This window comes from Phacochoerus africanus, chromosome 13, assembly GCF_016906955.1.
Source record: "Phacochoerus africanus isolate WHEZ1 chromosome 13, ROS_Pafr_v1, whole genome shotgun sequence".
Lineage (NCBI taxonomy): Eukaryota > Metazoa > Chordata > Mammalia > Artiodactyla > Suidae > Phacochoerus > Phacochoerus africanus.
The window spans coordinates 18,218,928-18,246,755 of NC_062556.1; the positions used below are offsets into that span (position 1 = coordinate 18,218,928).

The 27,828-nt window shown below is 43.0% G+C and overlaps 1 protein-coding gene across 1 annotated transcript in view; it reads right to left on the reverse strand.

Annotated features, from left to right (window-relative positions):
• Nucleotides 1-282: 282 nt before the first annotated feature.
• The window catches only part of SETDB2 (SET domain bifurcated histone lysine methyltransferase 2), a 93,785-nt gene continuing 66,239 nt past the window's right edge, over nucleotides 283-27,828 (reverse strand). The window contains exons 13-20 of the mRNA XM_047755916.1: nucleotides 24,519-24,626; nucleotides 20,086-20,219; nucleotides 16,449-16,498; nucleotides 14,424-14,476; nucleotides 13,150-13,180; nucleotides 12,161-12,292; nucleotides 9,418-9,489; nucleotides 283-1,110 (exon numbers count right to left, since the gene is read on the reverse strand). Of these exons, the coding sequence (XP_047611872.1) occupies nucleotides 971-1,110; nucleotides 9,418-9,489; nucleotides 12,161-12,292; nucleotides 13,150-13,180; nucleotides 14,424-14,476; nucleotides 16,449-16,498; nucleotides 20,086-20,219; nucleotides 24,519-24,626 (720 nt within the window). The 3' untranslated portion in view covers nucleotides 283-970. The remainder of the gene's footprint in view (nucleotides 1,111-9,417; nucleotides 9,490-12,160; nucleotides 12,293-13,149; nucleotides 13,181-14,423; nucleotides 14,477-16,448; nucleotides 16,499-20,085; nucleotides 20,220-24,518; nucleotides 24,627-27,828) is intronic.

The window sequence follows — 27,828 nt, forward strand, 5'->3', positions numbered from 1 at the left end:
ACGAATCTGAATTGTATGTTAGGCTGAGAAAAAACTGCTTCAAAGAGTCCAGTTTTGTTTTGGGTTTTGGCCACGCCCATGGCACACGGAAGTTCCTGGGCCAGGGATCAAACCTGCGCCACGGCGGTGACCCAAGCCACAGCAGTGACAATGCCGGATCTTTAACCCACTGCACCACAAGAGAATTCCAAAGAGTCCAGTTTTAAATGTTTATTTTGAAGATGTTGTAATGCCCACGTGGTGACTGTAGCTGAAGAGAAATTTAAAAAGCACACAGGTGCATTTGGTATAGGTATTAAATTTATTATATATATGAGGCATTAGGGGCTGGAACTAGTCTCAAAAGATAAAAACAATTTATACGTTTATTCAACACAGTGACCATGCTAGCTGCTGGGAATGTGATAGGAAAACACAGGAAGAGTGAGCCTCTGCCCTCAGACGGCTCGTACTCCAGTGGTCTGATGTATGATACAGTGGGTCCCACTAAGGGGCGAGGCAGAAAGTACTCAGATGGAATAAATGGGAGAACTGGTATGAGGAGATCTGTGGGCGGAGCAGGCAGAGGAGGTGCCAGAGCAGTGAAGGCTTCGCAGAAGGATATGCAAAGGCCCTGGGGGCAGGAGTGCCTGGTGTCACTGGAATCCACTGAGCTCGAAGGACCAGGCGAGCGGAGGTGGCCACCGAAGCATTTTCAGAGCCATGGGAGGCATGATCCAATTTACTCATGTAGAAGCTGAGAATTATTTCATTGGAGGGGAGAGGTAGCAGTAAGGTGGTGACAGGAGGCGGCGGTGGCAGGAGACAGGCATGAGAGGCCCATCGGCAAGAAGAGGTAGGAGCTATGAGGATCCGACTTTGAGGCCCAGAGAGACAGGGCAGGCCTGGTCCTAAAGATGTGTGGCTTTCCCAGGCCCGTCTCCAGCATTCAGCCTGACGGCTTGATTCCTGGTTTAGGAAACGGTTATTCTTAAGAAGACAGAGAAGAATTCGAAGGAGAACTTGATGGAAAGAGGGAGCCCAGGGTGTTCTTTATGTCCTGAAGTAGCTTAATCTCTTTGTCCAGCTGCTGCCTCCTTTGTTCAGATTGATGGATTTTATTCTCTATCTCTGTGATGAGAAATAAAAGGATTTCAGGTTATGCGGTAGTTTTATACACAAGGTACTATTTCTAGCCCCTTCTGAAAGTACGCGGTACCTAGTGCCGTGCCTCGGATGAAAAGGAACTAGGGGTTTGTGAGTAGGAACTGATGCTTTTATAACTTTGCTTCCTCTTTCTAATTCAGGATAGAATTCTAGTATTTATCACACATAAACCTGGTCAGTAAATCTTTAAAACTGTATATACATTTTTAACAGAAAAAGTACCTTCTATATATGTATCTTTGAGAACGTGAAAGCAGCGATTATATAACCTTCATGCTACACAATATCCCCATTTGTTGAGAGGTGATAACTGGAGGGAGCATGTGGTTATTAGCATATCAAGGATAAAAGGTAGATCTTTCATAGAAATGCATCCGATTTTTAACATTATGTAGAGCTTTTGGTTTTATTTGGAAATAGGAAGGCTTTTGTTGTGGAACCTTAGAACATGCTTTAGAAAGCCTTTATAAATAATATTCCTCAGTGGCAATGTCATTTAAAAAAAAACAACAAAAAACCTCAATACTGAAGAATATGAACACACACATACATAATGTTTCCTTAGAACTCCTGTATACCTGGAGCAAACATTCTGGAACATGAGAAAGGCAGAATTAATAAGGAAGAGAGTGTCTGTCAGTTGGGGTGTCAGAAGTTAAGGCTTTTAGGTTGGTTCTTATCCAGTTCCAATTAGTGTCTCCTCCTGGCGTGCCCCCTCATACTATGCTATTACGTATGCACTAGCAACTAACCCACCCTGATAGTGATGTGTAACATGTTCTAAACAGGTAACTTTAACAGAAAGAAAAATAAACACACATGAAAGTCGCCTACAAAATAAAGCTTTTTAGAAAAAAATTTTAAAGTCTGCTTTTAAAAAAATATGGATACTCTCAGAAGTATGCAGACATTCTCAAGACACTGTTAAAAGACACACCATCACTGGGAGATTAAAAAAATGCTTTTTTGCTGATTATAATGTAATAAAATTTTCAAGTAGAGGTGTGTAACATGAAAACAAAAATGAGAAAGCTACACTAAGAATTTTTTTTATGATGATGCTGAACTTTAGAATCAATCAGTCACAACCCTTCCTTCCCCCCATGATATTTGAAGATGAATGTTGGGAAATTTGAAATTTATCCACATTGTACCAAGTACAGGGAGACAGAGGCAGTGTAGTTTACCACAGTCTCACCAGTTCTGAACATGGTGCCCAAATACTTCAATTTTGAAATCAATTTTTTTGTTGGCCTTACTTTTTTTTAAAGTATAGTTGATTTACAACGTTTCTTCAATTTCTGCTGTACAGCAAAGTGACCCAATCATAAACTCTTCCCTGTGCTGTACAGTAGGACTCCACTGCCCAGCCATTCCAAATTGACAGTTGGCATCCACCAGCCCCAAACTCCCCATCTATCCGACTCTCTCCCTCCTCCACCCCTGGCAACCACAAATTGCTCTCCATAGCTGTGATCTGTCTCTGTTCTGTAGACAGGATCACTTTTTTGCCATATTGTAGACTCCACATTTAAGTGATATATCATATTTTTCCTTCTCTTCCTTCCATTGTATGTATTACCACATCTTGTTTTTAATCCATTCATCTGTCGATGGACATTTAGGTTGTTTCTATGTCTTAGCTATTGTGAATACTGCTGCAATGAACATAGGGGTGCATGTGTCTTTTTAAACAAGTGTTTTGTCCATATGTGTGCCTAGGAGTGGGACTGCTGGATGATATGGTAGTTCTATATTTAGTTTTCTGAGGAAATGCCATAATGGTTGTGCCAATTTGCATTCCCACCATCAGTGAAGGAGGGTTCCCTTTTCTTCACCCCCTCGCCAGCATTTGTTATTTGTTGACTTGTTAATGATGGCCCTTCTGACCAGTGTGAGGGGGGTACCTCACTGTAGTTTTCATTTCCATTTCTCTGATGATTAGTGATGCTGAGCAAATTTTCACATGCCTGCTACCCATCTGGATGTCTTCTTTGGAGAAATGTCTAAGTCCACAGCCCATTTTTCACTTGGGTTGTGTTTTTGTTGTGTTGTATGAGTTGTTTGTATATTTCAGAGATTAGGCCCTTGTCTGTTACAACCTTCACAAAGATTTTCTCCCATTCTGTGGGTTGTCTTTTCATTTGTTTCATGGTGCAAAAGCAGCTGTGCAAAAGCTTTTGTGTTTAATTAGGTACCATTGGTTTACTTTTGTTTTTATTGACCTTATACTAGGAGTTGGGTCAAAAGGATGTCGCTGTGATTTATGTCAAAAAGTGTTCTGCCTGTGTTTTCCTCTAGGGGTCTTATAGTATCTGGCCTTATACCTAGGTCTTTAATCCATTTTGAGTTTATTTTTGTGTATGGTGTTAGAGTGTTCTAATTTCATTCTTTTACATGTAGCTGTCCAGTTTTCCTAACACCACTTATTGAAGAGACTGCCTTTCCTCCACTGTATATTATTGCCTCCTTTGTCAGAGATTAGTTGACTGTAGGCGCTTGGGTTTATTTCTGGTCTTTCTATCCTGTTCCACTGATCTATGTTTCTGGATCTGTGCCAGTACCATATTGTTTTGATAATTGTAGCTCTGTAGTATTGTCTGAAGTCACGGAGCCCGATTCATCCATTTCTGCTTTTCTTTTTCAGTATTGCTTTGGCTATTCAGGGTCTTTTGTGCTTCCATACAAATTTTAAAATAGTTTGCTTTAGTTCTGTGAAGAATGTCCTTGGTCATCTGATAGGGTTTGCACTGAATCTGTTGATTGCCTTGGGTAGTATAGTCATTTTGACAATATTGATTCTTCCAATACAAGAGCATGGTATACATCTTTCCAGCTGTGTCGTTTTTGTTTTCTTTCATCAGCATCTTACAGTTTTCAGAGTATAGGACTTTTGTCTCTTTAGGTAGGTTTATTCCTAGGTATTTTATTCTTTTTGATGCAATATAAAATGGAATTGTTTCCCTTCTTTCTCTGATCTTTCATTGTCAGCATATAGAAGTGCTTTGATTTCTGTGTATTAATTTTGTATCCTGCAGCTTTACCAAATTCCCTGATGAGCTCTAACAGTTCTCTGGTAGTGTCTTTAGGATTTTCTAGGTATAGTATCATGTCATCTGCAAACAGTGATTGTTTTATTTCTTCTTTTCCAGTTTGGATTCCTTTTATTTCTTCTCTAACTGCCATTGCTAGGACTTCCAAAACTATGTTGAATAAGAGTAGTGAAAGTGAACATCCTTGTCTTGTTCCTGATCTTAGTGGAAATGTTTTCAGTTTTTCACTACTGAGAATGTTGTTAGCTGTGGGTTTGTCATATACACCTTTTATTATGTTGAGGTAGGTTCCTTCTATGCCCATTTTCTGGAGCGTTTTTGTCAGAAACAGGTGTTGAATTTTGTCAAACCTTTCTCTGCATCCATTGAGATGATCATATGGTTTTTCTTTTTCAGTTTGTTGATGTGGTGTAGCACACTGATTGATTTGTGGATATTGAAGAATTTTTGCATCCCTGGAATAAATCCCACTTGATCATAGTGTATAATCCTTTTAATATATATTTGGATTCAGTTTACTAATATTGTGTTGAGGATTTTTCTATCAATGTTCATGGCCTATAATTTTCTTTTTTGTGTGTGGTATCCTTGTCTGGTTTTGGTTATCAGGATGATGGCCTCATAGAATGAGCTTGGACTCTGCTATTTTTTTGGAAGACTTTCAGAAGAATAGGTGTTAACAATTCTCTGAATGTTTGATAGAATTCACCTGTATAGCTAACAGGTCCTGGACTTTGGTTTTTAGAAAGTTTTTAAATCACATTTTCAATTTCAGTACTTGTGATTGGTCTTGTTCATATTTTCACTTTCTTCTTGGCTCAGTCTTGGTAGATTTACCTTTCTGGTTAGAACCTGTCCATTTCTTCTAGGGTGTCCATTCTATTGGCATATAAAGTTACTTACAGTAGTCTCTTTTGATCCTTTGTATTTCTGTAGTGTCACCTATAACTTCTCCTTTTTCATTTCTAATTTTATTGATGTGAACCCTCTCCCCCTTTTTTCTTGATGAGTCTGGCTAAAGGTTTATCAATTTTGTGGTTCTTTTCAAAAAACCAACTTTTGGTTTCATTGCTCTTTTCCATTTTTTTTCTTTCACTCCATTTCACTTATTTTTGCTCTAATCTTTATGATTTCTTCTACCAATTTTGGGCTTTGTCTGTTCTTCCTTCTCTAGTTGTTTTAAGAGTAAAGTTAGGTTGGTTATTTGAGTGTTTGCTTGTTTCCTGAGATAAGATTATATTGCTACAAACTTCCCTCTCAGAACTGCTTTTCCTGTGTCTCATAGGTTTTGGATTATTGTATCTTTGTTGTCATTTGTCTCTAAGTAACTTTTTCTTTGTTTTTTAGGGCTGTACCTGTGGCATTTGGAAGTTCCCGGGCTAGGAGTCGAATTGGAGCTGCAGCTGCTGGCCTGTGCCACAGCCAAAGAAACTTAGGATCCAAGCCGAGTCTGCAACTTACACCACAGCTCACAGCAATACCAGATGCTTAAACCACAGAGTAAGGCCAGGGATCAACCCCACATCCTCATGGAGTCTAATCTAGTCAGGTTTGTAACTTACCAGGCCACAACAGGAGCTCTGTCTCTAAGTATCTTTTGATTTCCTCAATGATCCATTGGTTGTTCAGTAGCATATTGTTTAGCTTCCTGGAGTTCATGGGATTTTTTTTTGCTGTTTTTTCCTTGTAGTTGATTCCTAGTCTCATAGCATTGTGATCAGAAAAAATGTTTGAAATAATTTCAACATTTTAAATTTACCAAGGCTTGATGTGTGGCCCAAGATGTGAATTATCCTGGAGACTGTGTGTGCACTTGAGAACAGTGTATATTCTGCTGCTTTGGGATGGAATGTTTGATAAATATTAGTTAAGTCTATCTGGTCTAGGGTGTCATTTAAGTGCTGTGCTGATTTTCTGTCTGAATGATCTATCCATTGATGTAAGTGGGGTGTTAAAGTTCCCCACTATTACTGTGTTGCTGTCAGTTTCTCCTTTTATGGGTGTCAGCAGTTGCCTTTTATATTGTGGTGCTCCTGTGTTGGGTCCATATATATTTACAATCATTATATCTTCTTGGATTGATCCTTTGATCATTATGTAGTGTCCTTGTCTCTTGTGACTTTCTCTAAAGTCTGTTTTGTCTCATATGAGTATTGCTACTCGCACTTTCCTTTGATTTCCATTTGCAGGTAATATCTTCTTCCATCCCCTCACTTTCAGTCTGTATGTATCCTAAGGTCTTTTATATATATATATATATAGGTCTTATTTTTGTATCCATTGAGCCAGTCTTTTGGTTGGAGCATTTAATCCATTTACATTCAGTGTAATTATGAATAAGTATATATTTACTACCATCTTGTTAATTGTTTTGGATTGTTACTTTGGGTCTTTTTTCCTGCCCTCTTTTGTTGTCGTCCTTTGTGATTTGCTGTCTTTAGTGTTGTGTGTGGATTGCTTTTTCTTTTTTTACGTGTGTCCATTATAGTTTTGTCTTGAGGTTCCCATTATATTTTGACATAACCATTTATATGTGTACAGAATTGTTTTGGGTTGTGATTCTCTTATTTTCAATGCATTTTCAATGTTCTGCATTTGTCTTCTCCACTTGTCATACTTGCTAGTTTTGATACCATATTTGTCAGTGGGTAATTTTCTACCTTCATTTTCACCAGAGAGTTTTCTCATTTGTAATATTCTTGTTTCAAATTGTGCCTTTTCTTTTCTTTTCTGCCTAGAGAAGTTCCTTTAGTAGTTGCTGTAGAGCTCATTTGCAGGTGCTGAATTCTCTTAGCTTTTGCTTGTCTGAAAAGCTTTTGATCTCTCTTTCGAATCTGAATGAGACCCTTGCTGAGTATAGTATTGGTGGTTCTAGGTTACTCCCCTTCACCACCTTAAATATATCTTGCCACTCCCTTCTGACTTGCGGAGTTTCTGCTGAGATCAGCTCTCATCCTTATGGGTTGCTTACATGTTATTTGTTGCTTTTCCCTTGTAGCTTTCAGGGTTTTTTCTTTGTATTTAATTTTGTCAGTTTGATTAGTATGTGTCTTGCTGTGTTTCTCCTGTGTTTCTCTTATGTGGAATTTTCTGTGCTTCTTCAATTTGAGTGAGCGCTTCCTTTTCCCTATTAGGTAGTTTTTGGCTATAATCTCTTTGAATGTTTTCTCTGGCCCTTTCTTTCTCCCTTCTTCTTCTGGAACCCCTATGATGTAAATGTTGGTACATTTAGTGTTGTCCCAAAGGCCTTTAGACTCTCCTCAGTTCTTTTCATTCTCGTTTGTTTGTTTGCTTTTTAGGGCCACACCTACGGCATATGGAGGTTCTCAGGCTAGGGGGTCTAATCAGAGCTACAGCTGCCAGCTTATGCCACAGCCCCACAGCAACTCATTCTGTTTTACTTATTTTTTCCTGTGGCAGTGATTTCCACCACTATTTTCCACCTCACTTAATTGTTCTTCTGCCTCTATTATCCTGCTGTTGATTCCTTCTAATATATTCTTCATTTCAGATATTTTGCTATCCATCTTAGTTTGCTTGTTTTTGAAGTCTTCTAGCTCTTTTTTAAACATTTCTTGTAACTTCTCTGTGCCTCCATTTTTTTCCCCAAGATCTTGAATCATGTTTACTATCATCACTCTGAATTCTTTTTCAGGTAGATTGCCCATCTCCTCTTCATTTAGTTGTTTTTGTGTGTCGTGGTCTTGTTCCTTTGTCTGAAAGTTACTCCTTTGTTGTCTCATAATGTCCCCTTGACAGCAGGTATGTAGACGCAGCAGCTGGTGCCTAGTCCTGGAGGTCTCAGGGTGGTAGTGGCTCACGTGTACCCAGAGCACATGATGGGAGCACTATTTCGGCAGTTGCTTTGTTGGCACTGAGTTCAGCGTGCCCCCACCCAGCTGCTGGCAGAAGTCTCAGGGGCCTGTGCTCCTCCTGAATTCCCTCTGTTTGCTCCACTTTGTAGCCTTAAGGGCTGTGGGCTGCTCCCCAACTATTGCTAAGCAGCAGCTGCTCAAGGGTAGATCCTGGAGCTGGAGCAGTTGGCATCTTGCAGCCCGAGAGCACTTGCAGAGGGTAAGGCTCTAGTGGTGGATCCTGCCCCTTCCCTCCTGACTCTAGTCCCTCCAAGCTGTTTCTGTGCTACCAATCCCAGTTTTTCCCCATCTGGCCAGCCCCAGTTCACTGAGTCTGATCTCCAAAGCTGGAGTTTCAGTTCCCAACCGCTGCCCGAAGCAGCCTATGGTTGGGAAGTGCAGGGGGTGACACTGACTGCAGAGGACTATTTCCATTTTGACCGCTTTACTGATGGCTGTGTTCTCCAGTACTCGAAAGTGCCGCCTCTGTCTCGGCGGTATCCGTGACGGGGGTGGGGGGGTCACGTCCCAGGGTGCAGGAGTTTTCCTCTTTCCAGCTCCCTCCTTGGGGTGCCAAGTTCCAGCCCACTTCGTTTCTCATTTTCTCTCCCCTTTTCTTCCTTCTTTTGTCCTACTCAAGTTTTGTGAAGTTTTTCTTGCTCTTTCAGAATCCTGGGGTCTTTTGTCAGCATTCAGTAAATTTTCTGTGCAAATAGTTCCACACATAGATGGATTTTCAATGATTTTGTGGGAGTAGGTGAGCCTGCAGCCTGCTCCTCCATCATCATTCTTTTCTCCCTGTCTTTGGAGCTGCAGCTGCCAGCCTACACCACAGCCACAGCAACGCCAGATCCATACCTAGTCTGTGACTTATACCACAGTTCATGGCAACGCCAGATACCCAACCCACTGAGCAAGCCTGGGGATCGAACCCACATCCTCATGGATACTAGTAGGGTTTGTAACCCCCTGAGCCACAATGGGATTGAATTCCTGTTTTTACTTTTTTAAATGAGGTGGGTTTTTTTTCTGATTACTAAAGTATTTTTACATACAAAAGTATTGTATGTAGAAAATGTGGAAAATATAATGAGCACTAAGACAAAATAAATCACTATAATCCAGCCACCTATAGATAACTACTGTTTCCCTTTGGGTGTGATTTTTCTGTGTTCATGTGTGTCTCTGTGTATGTAAGTGTGTTTTCTTCTGTGTGTGAGGGCTCATACTGTTTTGTAATGGGCTTTTTCATATAATGAAACAACAAAAATTCTTATAAAATAGGATTTTTATCATGTGAATAGTAGCATTTTAGTATATATGATAAATACTTAAAAACTTTGCCGCTTGGCTTTAATTCATACCTGCTCGAAATGTTAAAAATGTGCCTTCCAACAAGTTACAGTCAAAAAGTGAGGCCCCAATTTCTTCATAGTCTGGAGAGAGAAAAACATTTTCAGGTTTTTTGGGGTTTTTTTTTTTTGCTTGTTTGTTTTCTGCTTTTTTTTCAGGGCTGCACCCACAGCATATGGTAGTTCCCAGGCTAGGTGTCAAATTGGAACTATAGCTGTTGGCCTACACCACAGCCATAGCAACCCAGGATACAAGCCTCATCTGCAACCTACACCACAGCCCAGGCTATGGTGCATCCCCAACTCACCAAGCAAAGCCAGGGATCGAACTTGCATCCTCATGGATACTAGCAGGAGCCACGACAGTAACTTCTTCAGTTTTAACTTAAGTCATTTATATAGGCAGAAACACTCCACACAATAACCCCCAATAAAGAAAACTACACAGAGCAGACATCTCGTGTATTGAGAAATACCCCTTCTTTGAACCTCCATTAGATCAGAGCCTCCACTAGATCAGAACCTCCAGGGCCGGACAGCTCTCTGACTTAACAAGCTCCCCCTGCTGGTTCAGAGGGGCAGGCTCAGGATGGAGATGTGCTTGGTCTAGAGATAAGAGTAAACGAACAGAGGAATGTACTAAGTTTGGAGAAAATGTCTGTTCTTCGCTTTTTGTCCTATAGAATTAAAAAATCCTTTTCAAATAATTATATATTTTACAACTGTTGTCTAAAATACAGACTGTCAAGCCTTTCCTTTTAAGATAGCTTTATGGTTGACCCTTGACAATGGTGGGGCATGAGGGTTGCTGACTCCTGTGCAGTCAAAATTCCAAGCACAGCTTTACACTTGGCTCCTCATATACCCAGCTGCTCTGTATCCATGGGGACTGTATAGTATTTTATTTTATTGTATTGAAAAAAATCTGGCTATAAGTGGACCCATACAGTACAAACCTGTGTTATTTACTATCAACTGTGTTAGTGATAGTTTTTAAGCTCATAACACAGGTTACAAGAAGGCGAAATGCATACGATCCAGCAATCCTACCCCTGGGCATATATCCAGAGAAAACCATAATTCAAAGAGATACACGCACTCCAGTGTAGATCATAATAGCACAATTCACAACAGTGACGACATGGAAGCAACCTACTGTCGCTCGGAAGAGGAGTGGATAAAGAAGATGCGGTACATATACAGAGGGATATGACTCAGCTTTCAAAAGAATGAAATAATGCCATTCACGGCAACATGGATGCAACTAGAGATTCTCATACTAGGAAGCCAGAAAGATAAAAAGAAATTCCATACGATGCCACTTATATGTGGAATCTAAAATACGACACAAATGACCTTGTCTATGAAACAGAAACAGACTCAGAACAAACTTGTGGCTCCCTAATGGGAGGGAAGGGTTGGGAGTTTGGGACTGAGGCAGCTGTGAGGCAGCCAGTACATACAAGACGGATAAACCACAGGGTCCTACTGTATTCCACAGGGACCTATATATAGTCAATATGCTTTGATAAATCATAATGGGAAGGAATGAAAAAAATACATATGTATATATATACGTACATATATATATTTTCTTTTTGCGTTTTCTTGAGCAGCTCCTGCAACACATGGAGGTTCCCAGCTTGAATCGGAGCTGTAGCCACCGGCCTACGCCAGAGCCACAGCAACTCAGGATCCGAGCTGCATCTGCGACCCACACCACAGCTCATGGCAACACCGGATCCTTAACCCACTGAGCAAGGCCAGGGATCGAACCTGCAACCTCATGGTTCCTAGTCGGATTCATTAACCACTGCGCCACAATGGGAACTCCTATATATTCTTATATATAGTAAGTGAACCACTGGGCTGTACAGGAGAAATTAACACATAATCAACTATGATAAAATTAATTAAAAAAAAAAAAGACGAAGGGGCTACATACCTGGATGTACAAGTGGCACTTAAGCTTCTCCTAAGAGCTCTTTATGACATGATATAGTTAATTAAACCAAAATCAACCAAAAGATTAAAATTACTGCTTTTTTCTGTACTTTACAATAGAAAAAGCAATTGATTTTTTAAGGAATAGAATTCGAATCAAATCAAAAGTAACATAATCCTATGCTCAGATCTTAGTGGCAAGTGTGCAGAGGCAGCAAGGCACGGGGGTGTGGCTCTGGTTCTGAACGTGCCCATTCTCTCGGTGGTCACTGTCAGTTATGAGCCCCTGGAGAATCCATCAAAACTTTAAAGACATCCAGAGTTCTCATCATGGCTCAGTGGAAACGAATCTGACTAGCATCCATGAGGATGCAGGTTCAATCCCTGGCCTCACTCAGTGGGTTAAGGATCCGGCGTGGCTGTGAGCTGTGGTGTAGGTCGCAGACGTGGCTCAGAGCTGGCGTGGCTATGGCTGTGACACAGGCCAGTGGCTACAGCTCTGATTAGACCCCTGGCCTGGGAACCTCCATATGCCACAGGTGCGGCCCTAAAAAGACAAAACAAAACAACGACAGCAACAAAAACCTTTTGGGACATTAGGTATGTTTTACTAAATTAATAAGTTTGTGCATTACCTATATCCTATTGATTTATATAAAGACGAGATCCGGAACAATGAAAGAATGAGATGAAGAAGAAAAAGGAAACAGCACAGAAAGAAAATGTGTACTTTTGGGGGTCGGGGGGCGGGGAGTGTTGTTTCACATGTAGGTCTATGAGAAGTCTCTGAGAAATTTTATTATTTCAGTACCTGATTCTGAAGTGGGTTCACCCATGAGTCTGTGTTGAATCCAAGCAAATTTGTCTAGAATTTCTTGAAATAAAGCATCAAGAAGTCCTGCTTCTTTACATTGCTTAAGAAAAGCAACTTTCAGAAGCACATCTAAGAATGAGAAAAACATTTTAGAAGAATATGGTCTGTCTCTGGACGGCTACCGTAACGCACCAGGTTTTGCCTAATGGTGGGCAAGCATTATTAGTAAGACAGTAAAATAGCACCTTTGTCTTTTCTATTGTAATTTCACCACACTTCATCTTTTTCAAGCTGAAACAATGAATGAGATGTTACAAAAGTGAAAATAAAAAGTGCTTAGAATAATTCTATGAATCAAGAGGATTTTCTAAAATTTAGCTTTAAATCTTTGAGGTAGCAGCTTCCCTCAGTCTTTTTCTACCACGGTTTACTGTTTGTCATCATGGGACATCTAGGTACTTAACAGAAAGCTACCATGACTGGCTTCAGCTGCTTGGGGAGGACGCTGCCACAGTGTGAGGGTGGCATGTCGTTGGATTCTGAACTTGAGCAACCCTGGCTTCCATATCAGGAAGTATCTCTTGGGGTTTCCTCTGTGGCACGATGAGTTAAGAATTCGACTGCAGGTGCTCGGGTTGCCGCAGGGGCACAGGTTTGATCCCCAGCCCAGTGCGGTGGGTTTAAGAATCTGGCCTTGCCACAGCTGCGGCTCGGATTCAATCCCTGGGCCCCTGAACTTCCATGTGCCATGTGTACAGCCACTCAGAAAAAGGCGGGGGGTATCCCTTCTGAATACTGAAGAGCACTGGACCATCCCCCTAGTTATTCTGATCTTCTGGGTTATGATGGGATGGATAGTTACGATAAAGGATCTCTACTATCAATTAAGCACTGTAAGTCTAGAAGAACAAAGCAGCATACCAACTCTGAAATTCAGGGTATTAAGTACTGTGTCATATTTGTTACAGAAAAAACTTAGGGCATACCTGTTCTATTCAATGCCATGCTTTCAGATGGCTAGAAGGGAAGAAAAATCAAGATTACTTTACACTGATTTTTTACTGTTGACATGTTAATATTCACAAGACGAAAACAAAATTCAGTGATATACCTGTAGAGAAAATCATGCTCCAAGTTCACCTGTAGACGTAAACAGCAAATGTATTTTCGTTTTGTCTGTGGGAACTGTAAGGGGTATAACAAGCACCTCTCGCATAAAGGGTGAGAGGCGAAGGTTGCTGGCTCATGTGAATTCAGCTTATATGAGCGGATGGGTAAAACTGTTTCACATCACCAAAACCTTTTCATATGCTTTACATGTATTAGGAATACAGAAAATTATGAGTTACAAGTTAGGTCAGATGTGGATCCTGCAGCTGAGAGACACGTGGTAGGTAAGGAGGTTCCATTGCACCTGTGCCTGTTGTAAGACCATAAACACCCTGTGGGCTCAGATCCTCTCACTGATTTGGTACCAGGGCATGTGTTACAGGAGCCATGGGACAGTCACCTCCTGGAAGATATATGTGCTTGGATACCCAAGACACATCCAACTTCCCTTTAATATTCACCTTATCATCATCTATCCTCCTGTCACCTGAAATTCAGAATGGTTAAAAAAAATGACATTGTTAAGTCACAACTATTCTTAAACTTTAATTTTGAACTCTTTTTTGTTTGGTTGGTTTTTTTTTTTTTTTTTTTTTGGTCTTTTTAGGGCCACACTCAAGGCACATGGAGGTTCCCAGGCTAGGGGTCCAAGCGGAGCTGTAGCCGCCGGCCACAGCCACAGCCACAGCAATGTGGGATCCGAGCCACGTCTGCGACCTACACCACAGCTCACAGCAATGCTGGATCCTCAACCCATTGAGTGAGACCAGGGATTGAACCCTCAACCTCATGGGTACCAGCTGGGTTCGTTAACCACTGAGCCATGACGGGAACTGCAACTTTGAACTCTTAATACATAAATTAGTCTACGCAAAAGTCACTTTCTAGTGATTCACCCTTCATCATTTCAGCCACGTAATGCCTTCCAAAGAAGACCTCTGTCTCACATCTCACGGCTTCTACCTGCATATTCACCTGTTTCTGGCAACAATGGACAGAAAAAGAATGGATACGTGTGCACGTATAACTGAATCACTTTGCTGTACACCTGAAACGAACACAACACTGTAAATCAACTATACTTCAATAAAAAATAAAAAATAAAATACCATGCGGAGAAACTTAAAAGCTATAAATTAAGTCAAATTACCTGTGCATGATTGCCTGTTGAGGAAAGTCTTTTCCTCCCTCTTTTTCTTGCTCCTGAAAAGTGAGCGGAAAAATACAAATGTAGTTAGCAGAATCCACAAAGGAAAAGAGTGATGCTTGATCATATAAAATATACAACTCTTTTGTGCCAAAAGTTACCACAAAGTCAAAAGAGAGGCCAAACTTTAAATGTTTGCAAAACAAATTACAAAAGGCCAGTTTTTAAAATATAGAAAGATTCTTATAAATCAATATGGAAAAGGCAATTGGGTAGAAAAGTGAGCAAATGGGGAACTCTGGGAAGAGGGTTTATTAAATAGAAAAACAAATTGGGTCCCAGGAAAACAAATCTAATTGACCAAAAGATAGGGGAATACACTCCATTTCACCCATCAGTAAAGCCATGCGAAGCAGAACAGTTTTTCAACATTCAGATTGACAAAGATGGTGTTTAATAGATAATGTTTGCAAAGATTTGGGTAATCACGTACTGCTGGTGCAGCCTCTTTAGAAGATAATTAGCTAACGGTTATCCAAAGTTTCACTGTTTATACTCTCTGAGCCAGCAGTCTGCTTATAGGAAGTATTCCTAATAGAATCGTCACATAAAGGCACAAAGATGAACGAAGGAAAATGTTAACGACAGTATTAAATGCGATAGAAAAAGCTGGAAATAACTTATGAGTCTGTCATGCAGAGACTCATTCAATTGAGGTTCAGCTATTCAACTGAATAACATACACAATGGAATACGACGCAGCCTTTTAAAAAAGAGGTAGGATCCACTTATAGCCACTGAGGGGGAAGAATCTCTAAGTGAAAAAGCAAAGTATAGTAAGTAGCAGGTCAGTTTGTATACACAGAACACCTGGAAGAGTTCCAAAGAAAGGGATGGTCTCCTGTGCAAAAGGGATTCCTGATTCCTTAGAGTGTTCTAATCTCTTATTTTTTTTGTCTTTTTGTCCTTTTTAGGGCCACACCCGTAGCATATGGAGGTTCCCAGGCTAGGGGTCAAATCGGAGCTGTAGCCACTGGCCTACACCAGAGCCACAGCAGCGCGGGATCCGAGCTGCGTCTGCGACCTACACCACAGCTCACGGCAACGCCAGATCCTTAACCCGCTGAGCAAAGCCAGGGATCGAACCTGCAACTTCATGGTTCCTAGTCGGATTCATTTCTGATGCGCCACAATGGGAACTCCTCTAATCTGCTTTTTAAAACAAATACATTATTATCATTTTTTCCTGTCAGTAAGCATTGATTGACAGCCCTTTTTTTTTTATTGTATTTCTGGTAAGCTGAAAGGGTAAAGGCTCAAGAATGAAGGTAACACTGTCATTTAGAGGGCAAGGTTTACCGCCACAGAATGCAGCTGGCACGACAGGGAACTAACCCTTTGCCAAAGAGGGCAGACTCCCATCCACAGAGAACATTCCAGACCTAGTGTGGGCGGGACTGCTGTCTTGGCAGTACATGGAGGCCATGGGACTCCAGGAAGCCAGGCCCAGCTTCCCTTAGAAGAGAAATGCTAACCATGCATCCTTAGAAAAACTGTACTCAGGGGACATATAACACGGCTATCAATTCTGTGTAATGAAAATTCTTAGTCTTTCAGGAAGAAAGCAGTCACAAAAGGCAAAGCTCTTTTTTTTTTTTTTTTGCTTTTGAGGGTCACATCTGTGGCAAATGGAAGTTCCCAGGTTAGGGGTCGAACCAGAGCTGCAGCTGCCAGCCTGCACCACAGCCACTCCAGAGTCGAGGGCAGAGCTCTTGACAGTGTCCTGGTTTGGTCCTCTGACTGCAGTCAGGATGCAGGACACCAAACAAAGGCTTCGCCTTTAGTTTACAAAGAAGAAAAGTCTCCTGCACGCTGTGTGGAGACAGACAGCTTAATTGAAAATGTAACAATTTAGCTCAAAAATGTGCCCTTTAACTTATGAGTAAAGCTAAGACGTCAGACTAGTCCCTGTCTAACCCAAACGTGTACCATTCTTCAAACCCACAACACTAAATTTTAGGGACTTACCATTTTCAGGTCCAGCCTTTTGCGTTCCAGCATGGTGTGTGCAAAACACTCTGAAAACATGAGATTTCAAACAATCAAATATTTCAATTTACCCTTTTCCAATATTATGCTTATTGTCTTATAATTTAAAAGGGAACTAGTCTCTTCTTCACATTTGTTTTCAAAATGTGCTGTTCAAGCCTGTGTGAGTGACTGACCCACATCAAATATAGGTGGAGCCTGGGCCCGTGTCCCCTGGGCCCTTGAACCTCAGACAGGTCAGCATGTTCTCTGAAGGGCTGAGCGCTGCCTAAATATTTTGAGCACTTGAGCACGTACAGGGGCCCGTGGGATTTTACTGTATAAAGATACCTAGAGATCCAGCAGCAAGACACTTTCTACCTGACGACACAAAGTTCTGCTGATGTTCGCTAAGAGGTAGCACAGAAGTACATGCACTAATTTGGGGGGGAAAGCAGGTCTCTAATTCAACAGGCGTCTCCCCCGGATCTCAGATTTGACCTCCACGGTCCTGGAACTGGTCAGCGCCCTAGAAGAGAGGGAAGCAGCAGAGCAGCTACGGCGAAGATGTGAGGTGAGTGAATTTGAAAGAGCTGCTCAGGCCCCCTTGTCATTCCAGCCTGTCCTTCTCCTCAGCCCCAGACCCTTTGCTTAAGGGGCTGGCCCCCCAGGGTACAGTCCCCCTCACTTAAGGAACGTATGATGTGTCCCGTCTAATCCTGGTTCCTGCCTGCTCCACGCGGTCTTCCCAGCAACCCCACCTGCTCGCCCAGTCACGAGTGATCTCCTCAAGCTTCAGATTCTGGCATCTCTGAGTACTTTTGTTTGCCAGGTACTTAACTTTTTTTTTTTTTTTTTTTTTAATTGTGGACAATTTCAAACATGTGAAAGTGGAAGAAATATAATGAACTCCCATGTCCCTCCACCCATGCCCCATTTTCAACAATTATCAACTCAAAGCCAAGCTGCTTCCATGGACATGCCCTCCGGCCCCCATCATGCCATGTGCTTCTATGGGTTTGGACCTTGCTGGTCCTCCCATGAGGTGAGGAGTCTGAGTCCATGTCTAGGTCCTCTATATTCTCACTGCACATAGCAAGGGGCTGTGTGTATGCCAAGCACCCCAACTATTTTGATTCAATTTTAAAACGCATAAAAGTTCACCCGACACTTGGTAAAACAATGACAGAAATGATTAATTTACTGAGTCTCTATTCATTGGTTCTACAAATACATGATCAGTATTTTTTTCAGACTTTAAGGTGTAGCAGGAATGTCACGATCCTCTTTGACTTTGTAGCTCTGCTAATGATAGTCTTTTAGGGGTGTTTTAGGCCTTTGGAGAAGTTATCATAAAATAAATAATAAAACAATGAACCAATGAGTTTCTCAGCCAATGAAATTTAAAAAGAATATAAAATTAACATATTTACACATTTCCTTTCTAGTCTTTTTTTTTTTTTTGTCTTTTCTAGGGCTGCACCCACGGCACATGGAAGTTTGCAGGCCAGGGGTCTAATCGGAGCTGTGACCGCCATCCTACACCAGAGCCACAGCAACACTGGATCTGAGCCACGTCTGCAACCTACACCACAGCTAACGGCAACGCCGGATCCTTAACCCACTGAGCAAGGCCAGGGATCAAACCCGCAACCTCACGGTTCCTAGTCAGATTTGTTAACCACTGAGCCACGATGGGAACTCCTCCTTTCTAGTCTTGAGCAAGAAAAAAACTATGGAACTTGTAAAATAATGCCATTTGTAGCAACACAGATGCAACTAGAGATTCTTATACGAAGTGAATTAAGTCACAAAAAGAAAAGACAAATACCATATGATAGCACTTATGTCTGGAATCTAATATATGGCACAAATGAACCGTTCTACAGAACAGAAACTCTTGGACATGGAGAATGGACTTGCGGTTGTCAAGGGGGAGGGGGAAGAGTGGGAGGGACTGGGAGTCTGGGGTTAGTAGATGCAAACGATTGCATTTGGAGTGGATGAGCAATGAGGTCCTGCTGTACAGCACTGGGAACTGTATCCAGTCACATGTGATGGAAACGTGATGGAGAATAATGTGAGAAAAAGAACGTATATAAATAACTGGGTCACTTTGCTGAACAGCAGAAAATGACAGAACATTGTAATTCAGCTATAACAAATTTTTTTAAAAAGTAAAAGAAAATAATAAGTGGGGAGATGAGAACCAAAAATAAATAACCTAAAGCATATAATTTTTTTTAATAAAAATAAAATAGTGCTGGAACACTTTGATAAAATTGGGGCTATGTGTCCATGGGATGAAATAAATCTACCCTCCATATGGAACCTTAAAATATCATTTAGGAATGTAACAAATCTTATTTAAAGAATCATATTAAAAATAATATTTAGGTGTTCCCATCACGGCTCAGCGGTTCATGAACCCAACGAGCATCCATGAGGACTCGGATTCAATCCCTGGCCTCGCTCGTGGATCAAGGATCCGGCATTGCCGTGGTGCAGGTCACAGGCACAGCTCGGATCCCTTGTTGCGGTGGCTGTGGTATAGGCCGGCGGCTGCAGCTCCAATTCGCCCTCTAGCGAAACCTCCATATGCCTCAGGTGCAGCCCTAAAAAGACAAAAAAAATTTTTTTTTAATTATACTAAAAATAATCCTTTCATAACACTAATCCTATCATTTAGATACAATGACTGAAAAAAATGTATATATGTCACCGAAGTTTAAAATGTCTAGTTCAATCAGAATCCATTCACATGCCCCAAAGCAGTGAGAAATGTCTCACTGGCTCATCAACGTCAGACTGTCCTTCTGTTTTATTCCATCTCATAACTTTAAAAAGGTTAAAACTCTTTTAAGACTTTTTCCTTTCACCTTTATATGACATATATTAGACTGCACCTACATACCAGAAAGTCAGCTGAACTTGACCTGAGTCAATTAATCCACCCTCCTCACTGATTTCTTGTGACTAAATTGTATAATGACTTAATTGAACTGGTATCTTTCATCAGACGGAAGATCAAGTTTCTTCCTAGATAAAACAAATACACTTCTGTTGGCGTTGAAATATACCTTACCGGGTCGAAATTAACATTAAACAATGACTGAAAGACAAGGAGCAGGATTTCAAAGCCAAAGGCAAATACAAACCAGGTGCGTTTCTTCAAGGACGTCATGACGGATTGACTGTATTTGCTGCATAGTTTCCCTATCATTTTTAGAGGCTGTTTCTAGTGAAAAGAGTGGGGACAGTGGTGGAAAAATACATTCATTTTTGGACTCAAGATGGGTCTGGGACTAACAAGTCAGGCTATTTGCATAAAAGAGCCAGTGGGAACTGATTCGCAGCTCGTGGCCACCTCTTATGTCACTTGTGTCACAATGACAACCAGTGCTTTCTTATCAGTAAGAAAGTAAAACACAAAAGAAAACTAACCCTACTTCTCTTCATCTGACACTTAAGCAAAGTTTTGTGAAGTCCGGTTCCCAACTGGGCATCCCCCAAACCATGTTCTTACTTGAAAACCGCTCGGGTAAAATTAGCTTTTAAAAAAACCCTTCTTGTCTTAATCTAACCATTCCTTATTCCAGGACCCCAAACAAAGCTTTGAAACTGTTTTATTAAATACCTATAAGTTCCTTGAAGTTTATCAGTTTGTAGAACTGCGTGGTCTTTCTTGGCACAGAAAAAGTGGTAATTCTTCAAGCAGGATTTTAAATCACATCCCACGGTGGCTCCCTTTTTACCGCAAAATGTGCATTTCTACAGAAGAAGAGATGTTACTGAGTGAGTGCCTGTTTTTTCAGACTCTTTGTTGAACTTTAGAGATCTCACCCAATGTTATTTCTCCTTCGGAAACCCTGCTGTCTGCAGTGACAAGCACTGGCTCTTTACATTTGGCTGCTCATTTTGAAATTGTAGCAACACCTCAATTCACTGGCATGTTTTATAATGATCTGATTAAAAGCAGAAAACCCTTTTTATGTTGTTGTTGTTTTTAAAACCTCCTGTTTTAAAAAGAGATCTCTAGGGAGTTCCCGTCGTGGCGCAGTGGTTAACAAATCCGACTAGGAACCATGAGGTTGCAGGTTCGATCCCTGGCCTTGCTCAGTGGGTTAAGGATCCGGTGTTGCCGTGAGCTGTGGTGTAGGTTGCAGACGCGGCTTGGATCCTGCATTGCTGTGGCTCTGGCGTAGGCTGGCAGCTACAGCTCTGATTTGACCCCTAGCCTTGGAACCTCCATATGCCGCTGCAGCGGCCCAAGAAATGGCAAAAAAAGACAAAAAAATAAACAAACAAAATAAAAAATAAAAGAGATCTCTATATGGCACAAATGAACTTATGTACAGAACAGAAACGGACTCACAGACAAAGAGAACAGACTCGTGGTTGCCAAGGGGGAGGAAGGTAGGAGTGGGAGGGACTGGGAGTTTGTGCTTAGTGGGTGCAAACTATTACATTTAGAATAGACAGACAAGGTCCTACTCTAGAGCACAGGGAACTACAGCCAATCACCTGGAATAGATCAGGATGAAAAAGTGTGTGTGTGTGTGTGTGTGTGTGTGTGAGACTATGTCACTTTGCTGTATAGCAGAAATTAGCACAATGTCGTAAATCAACTATATATTTTTTAAAAAAAGGACACAACATTATAAATCAGCTATAGTTAAAAAATTTTTTTTTTAATTTAAAAATTTTTAAAGAGGCGTTCCATTGTGGCTCAGCGGGTTAAGATCCCAACTAGTGTCCATGAGGATGTGGGTTCGATCCCTGGCCTCACTTAGTGGGTTAAGGATCTGGTGTGGCCACAGCTGTGGCATAGGCCACAGCTGTGGCTCGGATCTGGGGTTGCCAAGGCTGTGACATAGGCTGGCAGCTGCAGCCCTGATTTGACCCCTAGCCTGGGAACTTCCATATGTCGCAGGTGCAGCCATAAAAAGGTTAAAAAAAAAAAAGAAGAAGAAAAAAAAGATTTCTCAAAAGCCGGATTGGCCAAACTGTCCAGCTCTAGGCAAAGAGTCCTGTTGGGGACACTAAGCCTGTGGCCAAGGGCAGCTCCAGGCAGTACCAGTGCTCTGGGGTCTTAGGCCAGTCCCTTCCCCTGAGACCCAGGTTCCTCCCTGGAGATAACATTGCCCACAGAGGCACCACTGAGGGTGACCTGAGAAAAAGTAGTGCAGCCTCGTTAGAATCTATATAGAAAGGCCAAAAATGTAAAACAAAACAAAAACCCTGAGTAATAAGGTTTTCTCAGTGTGATTCATTTGCTCTCTTGCTTTTTTCTATCTGTCTATCGGTCTGATATGAAGGAGCCAAGTGGGGGCCACAGAAGCCCAACTGTTGAGGGGATTGGGGCCATGGCCAAGGCTGGTTTACAGGATGTTCTGTTGGAGGGGAGCAGTGAACAGGTCTGGATGGATGGTGTGTCTGGGTGCGTAGCGGGTGGGACTGCATGCTTTTCCTGCCAGTTTCATATGAGATGCTGTCAGCTCTCCATGTAGGTGTGTCAGGCTGGTCGTCAGGGTTCGAGCGAGAGTCCCTGGCATAAGAATGGTACTGAAGCCATGAGAGCTGGAGGAGGTCACTTGGGAAGGATTCTGACATTGAGGAAGGAGCCCAGAGCCTCGCCTTGGGCCCTGAAACCCTCGAGGTGGAGCAGAGGAGGAAAAACAGCCAAGGCACCTGGGGAACAGCAGCCAGAACGGTAAGAGACACACTCGCAGGGTGTGTCCAGGAAGTCACAGAAAGTGCTCCAAGCCACAGGGCAGGGACCTCTGTGGGATGACACTGCTGAAAATCAACTAAGGACAGGCAAGTGACAGTTTAATCGACCAGCTTTTTGTGTTTAAGGAATTTTTTTTTGTTTTTAAGATGACATGGTCAGTTGATCATGTTTCTATGCTGATGAGAATAATCTAGTACAAGGGGATACTGATGTGCAGGGGACGGAGGAAAATGCAAAGTCAGTCCTTAAGGAGGGAAGGCGGACAACTCCCAAGCCCAAGTGGAGGGTTGGCTTTGACAGGAGGGTCTGAGTCTGGGGACGGGGGTTGGGGGTGGGCAGTGGTTTGGTCTAATCACCTCCATTTTCGTGGTAAGAATGAGGAAAAAAAAAAATACACCACCAAGAGTGAACCCTAATGGAAACTATGGCCTTTGGGTGTTTCTGATGTGTCACTGTTGTCCATCAGTTGTAACAAATGTCCCCTCTAGCAGGGCATACTGATAAAGGGACGGCTGAGCATGCGTGGGGGCAGGAGAAACACAGGACTCTGTACGGTCCCCTGAGATTTCCTGTGACCTAAAACTGCCCTAAAAATAAAGTCTATCAAAAAAAAAAAAAAAATCAGGCATAGTCATCAACTTGGGAACGGGAAGCTGGGGTGGGGAAAGGTTTTAAAAAGAGAGGACAGGAAATGAACGAGTCAACGTGGAGAGTGGAGGGCGACGTGTCAACAGGCTGAATCTAAGATCAGTTAAAACATCTGTGGGTTTTTCTCCAGTTGTGCAACCGCTCCAGTGCCGGCGCCACTCGGCTTGTGCAGACCTGGGACGGCCCAGTGCCCCAGGGCGGGGCTTTGGGGAAGCGCCCGGGGCGGGGGGGTCCGCAGGGGACTGACTGTGCCCTGCCGGACCCACCGCGGGAGGAGGGGAGGAGGGGAGGGGTCCTCAAGAGGGGGCATGTTTAACCACAGAGCTTTGTTGGAGGGCGCACATCAACACGGTTTCTGACGTGCATTTTCTGTCGAGGGCTGGGAGAAGTGCTCTCTCGTCCACTATGTACGAAAGAATAAAGCGGTGGGGTCTTTCTGGGGGACAGTTTGTCAGCACGTTTCCAAGACTTCCAAAGGGAATTCTCTTTGACTCAGCAGTTCCACTGCCAGGGACGTGCTGTCGGGCGCCTCTCTAACCGGCGCACAGACAATGCACAAAGGTGCTTCCCCAAGCCTTCCTGGTTACAGTGAACACCAGCCATTCATCGCTAATGTCAAAGGCATGGTGTCTCGCCCTCCAGGACATTCTATGCGGTTTCGCAAGGTCAGGAAGGGGAAAGCCAGGCACAGTTCCCTGCGCACAGTTTAAGGAACGGGCGGTGTCTCCTTTCTTGCCTCCCTCGCTTTTGCACACCCCGTCCCCTCTCTCTGGGATTCCCCATCCTCATTTTCACCGCCTTCCTGGAAGGGGGTGAAAGGCTAGGAAGGCTTCCTAAGCCCCCACTGTGCTGAGCTGCCTGCTCACCGAGCGAGCACCGGTGCTGCTGCCCCTCCAAGCACATCAGGTGGTGCGGAAACCGCCCACGATGTGCTGACATCTTGCAAGGACTGAAAAAAGTTTGCGCCAGCTCACTCAGCTGACTGTGGTGGCGGCGGCAAGGGTGCTGGTGCTGGAGCTTGCTGTACTGCTGATGCAGCTGTGAAGGGCCTGTCCCCGAGGAGGGCGTCCACGGCAGTGGACCCAGCAGGGTGACTGCTCAGCATCCTTCCTTCCCGGAGGAAGCTGATGTGGGCTCCAAGGCGAGATCCTGATTAGTTTCGGTGGCCTCTAGCAAAGGGTGCAGAGAGAGGGTGTGGCCTCATTAAACCTTCAGAAGGGCTCTTATTTTGGGCTTGGGGATGAACTTTGGATGGATAGGAACAAGAAAGGATGCCTCGGCAGATGTTTTAGACAGGAGGGTGGCAGGGATGATGGACCCTTGATGACATTATTGAGCCACTGAATCAACCAACCTGGATGCCAGTTTTTCCTCTGGCGAAGTGAGAAAATAAGTAGACTTTATGTTAGAGCCAGTGTGAGGTGGAGTTTCTTCTACTGACAACCAAAGGATAAGTAGCTCGTTTCTACTAACTCCTATCTACTGTGCTAAGGAGGTGTGCTGTAGTTTACTTTAAAAGATTAAATACAAGATTAAATACTGTTTCCAATACAGGCCCCACCTCTTGCAGCTCTCCAAGATTCATCTCTATCCGTGGCTTATCAGTCACATAATCTTTCAGATAACCTCTCTTTTGAAGGCATTCCTGAGGCCCGTTCATCTTGTATAAGACAGTCATTTGTACTTACCAACTTCCTTCCTCTCTTGATTTCTTTCTTTACGGATTCCACGTCAAAATTTCTCTCGTGGTCACTTGGATTGTCACTCTCACATTCCACAAGTCCTGAAGAATACAGCTGCAGATTGGGAAACAAAAAAACAAACCCAGAGTATGCACAAAGGCCTGCTGAAAGCTGCAGGGCAGGTAATGGTAGTAGCCTGCCCCCCCCCAGTACTTACCCGAGTGGAAGGGGGGTTGGAGGGGAGAACGGTGGCCACCTTTTGGGGTATGTGAGCAGCTCTCAAGCCACCCTGATGTCCTCTGGGAGTGGTCCTGATCCCCAGGCATGTTTTCTACTGCCTGACCCTGACCCCCAGAGCCTAACTGGACCTGGCTGGGGCCCTCACACCAAACTGGGCCCAAGTCCCTATCCTAGGAGAGTGGATTAGGCTCTGAGCCACACACAGTCAGGGTGAGTCAGTCTGTAAAGACAGAAAAAAGAAAATGAAGGCTAGAGAGGACTTCTCGGACCACGTCCCAGCTCCTGATTCTTGGGCCCCCGCTGTGTGCCTGCCTTCAGGAGCCATGAACTGCCCCTGTAACTTATTACAGAGCCCACTTTATGGTTAGGCTGGCTCCAGTTTCTAAGAGTTTCTTGAGCCCAAAAGAACCTAAACTACCTGCAAATGAAAGATCAACATTACACATATACTTAAATAATAAAGGGCATGAAAAACACACAAGAAAAACTTCTTGACACTGGCATAGGCAAAAATTTCTTTCTTTCTCTCTTTCTTTGGTCTTCTCAGGGACGTACCCAAGGCATATGGAAGTTCCCAGTCTAGGGGTTCAATTGGAGCTGTAGCTATTGGCCTACACCACAGCCACAGCAACACCAGATTTGACCACATCTGCTACCTACACTGCAGCTCACGGCAACGCCAGATCCTTAACCCACTGAGCAAGGCCAGGGGTCGAACTCAAATCCTCATGGATACTGCAGAGCCACGACAGGAACTCAGAAGATTTCTTCTTTCTTTTTTGGTGTTTTTGTCTTTTCTAGGGCTGCACCTGCAGCATATGGAGGTTCCCAGGCTAGGGGTCTAACTGTAGCTGTAGCCACCAGCCTGTGCCACAGCCACAGCAATGCCAGATCCTTAACCCACTGAGCGAGGCCAGGGATCGAACCTGCAACCTCATGGTTCCTGGTCGGATTCGTTAACCACTGAGCCACGACAGGAACTCCCAAAGATTTCTTATAAAAAGCAGAAACTATAAAGAAAGAAGTTTTAAAAGTTGATCTAAATTAAAACTTTTTGGAGTTCCTGTCATGGCTCGGCAATTAACAAACCCAACTAGCATCCATGAGGACAAGGGTTCGATTCCTGGCCTTGCTCAGTGGGTTAATAATCTTGGTGTTGCTGTGGCTGTGGTGTAGGCTGGTGACTACAGCTCCGATTAGACCCCTAGCATGGGAACCTTCATATGCCTTGGGTGTGGCCCTAAAAAGACAAAAAGACCAAAACTTTTTGCGTTTGTGAAAGACATTGCCAAGAAAACAAAATGGCAAGCCGGAGACTGGGAGAAAATGTGTGCAATTTGTATTCAGAATACAGGAAAAACTCTTGCCACTAAGACAAACTATTCAGCAAAAATGGACAAAAAATCTGAACAGACACTTCTTAGAAGGAGAGGTACAGATGGCGAATAAGCACGTGAAAAGATGCTCAATATCAGTAACCCTCAGGCAAATTAAAACCACAATGAGATACCAAAACACACTGCCTAGACTGGTTAGAATTAAAAAGACTGAAAACATCAAGTGTCGATGAGGGAGCAAATGAAACTCTTACACATTACTGGCAGAAGTAATCACCTTTAAACACACTTCTTTTATGACCCAGCATTCCTCTTCTGGGTATTCACCCAAGAAAAATAAAAGCATATAACCACAAGCAAAGAAGGCAAAAAGAGGGAGTTCCCTAGTAGCCAAAAGGTGAAGGAGTCGGTGTAGCCAATGCTATGGCTTGGGTCACGGCTGTGACATGGGTTTGATCCCTGGCCCAGGAACTTCCGCATACCATGGGTGTGGCCAGAAAAAACAGGAACCAAGAATACACAGTGGAGAAAAGACAATCTCTTCAATAAGGAGTGCTGGGAAAACTGAACAGCTCCATGTTAAAGCAAATGAAACTACATCTTCTTACATCACATACAAAAATAAACTCAAAATGGACTAAAGACCCAAGTGTGAGACCAGACACCATAAAACTCCCGGAAGGAAACACATGCAGAACACGCTTTGACATAAACCACAGCAATATTCTTTTTTTTTGGATTTATTTCCAAAGGCAAGGAAAACCTATGCAAAAATAAACAAATGGGACCTAATTAAACTTAAAAGCTTTTGCATTGACAAACCACTGACAAAACAAAAAGGACAACCTACTGAACGTGGGAAAATATCTGCAAGTGTTGTGACCGGTAAGGGGTTAATATCCAAAACATACAAAGAGCTCATACAACTCAACATCAAAAAACAACCCAATCAAAAAAATGGGCAGAGGAGTGCCCATCATGGTCCAGTGAAAACAAATCCGACTAGGAACCATGAGGTTGCAGGTTCGATCCCTGGCCTTGCTCCGTGGGTTAATAAGGATCCGGCATTACTGTGGCTGTGGTGTAGGCCAAGGCCAGTGGCTACAGCTCTGATTAGACCCCTAGCCTGGGAACCTCCACATGCCGAGGGTGTGGCCCTGAAAAAGACAAAAAAAAAAAAAAAAAGGCCAGAAGACCTGAATGGACATTTTTCTGCAGAAGACATACAGACAGCCAACAGGCATATGAAAAGACGCTCAGTATCACTAATCATCAGAGAAATGCAAATGAAAGCCATAAAGAGATTTCACCTCACACCTGTCAGAATGTCTATCCTCAAAAAGATCACAAAGTGGAGTCCCATGGTGGGCTGGCAGGTTAAGGACCCTACGTTTTCCCCACGAGGATGATGTGAAGTTCGACCTCTGGCCTTGCTCAGCAGGTTGAAGACCCAGTATTGTCACTGCCGTGGCTTGGGTCCCTGCTGTGGCGTGGGTTTGATCCCTGGCCCTAGAACTTCGGCATGTCACAGGCTCGGCTCCCCCCAAAAACCTAAAAATTGAACTATCATATGATCCAGCAATTCCACTTCTGGGAATATATCCAAAGAAAATGAAAACACTAATTTGAAAAGATATATGCACCCCAATACTTATAGTAGCAGGCTTTGCAAAAGCCAAAGTAGGGACGCAGCCTAAGTGTCTCAACATATGAATGTAAGATGTCCCCGCCGACACACA